This window comes from Trichechus manatus, unplaced genomic scaffold (assembly GCF_000243295.1).
Source record: "Trichechus manatus latirostris isolate Lorelei unplaced genomic scaffold, TriManLat1.0 scaffold00136, whole genome shotgun sequence".
In the NCBI taxonomy this organism is placed as follows: domain Eukaryota; kingdom Metazoa; phylum Chordata; class Mammalia; order Sirenia; family Trichechidae; genus Trichechus; species Trichechus manatus.
This window is the reverse complement of record NW_004444072.1, coordinates 173,374-175,147: the sequence shown is the minus strand read 5'-3', so window position 1 is coordinate 175,147 and position 1,774 is coordinate 173,374. Positions and strand designations below refer to the sequence as shown.

Genomic DNA, 1,774 nt, shown 5'->3' with positions numbered 1-1,774 from the left:
ACAATATAAAAAATGAGCACTCATCATTTTCCCTTTTTCCATGTTTGAGATAAACCATTCTCTCACACAATTTAAAAACCAAAATAACCAAACCTGTTGCTGTGGAGTCGTTTCCGACTCACAGCGACCCTATAGGACAGAGTAGTACTACCCCATAGGGTTTTCAAGGAGAGACTGGAGGATTCGAACTATTGACCTTTTGGTTAGCAGCCATAGCCCTTAACCACTGCTCCATATACCACACTTTAAAAGAATAACATGATAGTACAAACTTTTTTCTACTTTGAAAACATTCCATAAACATAATTTTTAATTGTTGCATATTATTCCAACAAGTTATTACAAGTGTTTCTACCACAATTTGATTAACATTTCCCTCATATTGTGGGCTATTTAAATTGTTTCAGAGTTCAATCTATTATAAATAACAGCTAGATGAACAGCTTTGCACATAAAGTTGTTTTTGTTTCTGTATTTCAAATCTTTCCCAATTTAAGTACAGTCGGCCTTCTATAGCTGCAGGTTCTATATCCATGGATTCAGCCAACTGTGGATTGAAAATATTCCAGGGGAAAAAAATGTTCCAAAAAGCAAAACTTGCATTTACTGTGTGGTGAGCACTACGCTAAATCCACGTGAATGAAGTAGTGTGTAGGCATCCCCCGCTGTAACGTCCCGCCATCTCATAGATCCTAGGTCTCTTTCCAGCACTAGTTGGTTGAGTGTTGCTTACCTCGCTTCTTGACATTATTCCCTAAATAATACTGTATTGTATAACAACTGTTTACATAGCATTTACATTGTATTAAGTATTCTAAGTAATCTAGAGATGATTTAAAGTATATAAGAGGATGTGCGCAGGTTATATGAAAATACCACGCCATTTTATATAAGGGACCAATCCCCTTTGGATACCGAGCGACAACTGTATTCTTTTTGAGTTAGCATGTGACTTCACTAAGTAATTGTCTGAAATATCCCTACTTGGGATCCAGTATGGTTTCCATTTCTCCTGAAAGATGGACTCATTCTTTCTTTGGCCACCACTCATTTTCCCACTTCTGATCCTATAGAGGTGAGAGTACTAGAGAGTTTCTTTGTGTATAGTCTTTCCCCCATCATCATCCATGTATATTGTTTACCCCATGTGTATAGAGACACATTCTTCTACCTTCTGTTTCCATCTGCCATTCTTGACCCTATACGATGCAGGTAAAAAGGGAAGGGCAAATATTTTCAAATATTAAGCATGGCTTGTTGTGGAATATGTCCTAGTGTGGTGAATCCCAAGCAAATGTCACAGGAACAATCTGTGTAGAAAGATGGATGCAACATTGATATTTTAAAACACCAAAATTTACTGCCATTTGCCTCTAGAGTGGCACTGACCAATAGAGCTATCTGAGATCATGGGAATGTTCTATATCTGTGCTGTCTAATATGGTAGCCACTAGCCACATGTATCTGTTGAGCACTTGGAATGTGGCTAGTGCAACTGAGGAACTAAATTTTTAATTTTTTATTGTATTTTAATTAAGTAGCCACACCTGGCTAGTGACTTCCATATTGAGCAAAGCAGGTCTAGAGAATACATACAGAAGTGTGTAGACATCTAAGCTGACTTTACCTTTGTCTCTTACTTTTCAGGGAAGTTCTAGTTTTGATGGACCTCAAGGGGAAACTGGAAACGTTGGCCCTAAAGTAGGTATAACTGATTGTGGGGTGTATTCCCCCTGCCATTGTGGAAGAGGGGGTGAAATGTCTTGGGGTGAAA

At 38.2% G+C, this 1,774-nt stretch overlaps 1 protein-coding gene across 1 annotated transcript in view; it reads left to right on the top strand.

Moving 5' to 3' along the window:
- The window catches only part of LOC101359051 (collagen alpha-4(VI) chain-like), a gene marked incomplete at both ends in the record, with an annotated part of 117,232 nt that overhangs the window by 57,969 nt on the left and 57,489 nt on the right, over nt 1-1,774 (top strand). Inside the window, one exon of the mRNA XM_023739566.1 lies at nt 1,648-1,701. Coding sequence (XP_023595334.1) covers nt 1,648-1,701 — 54 coding nt within the window. The remainder of the gene's footprint in view (nt 1-1,647; nt 1,702-1,774) is intronic.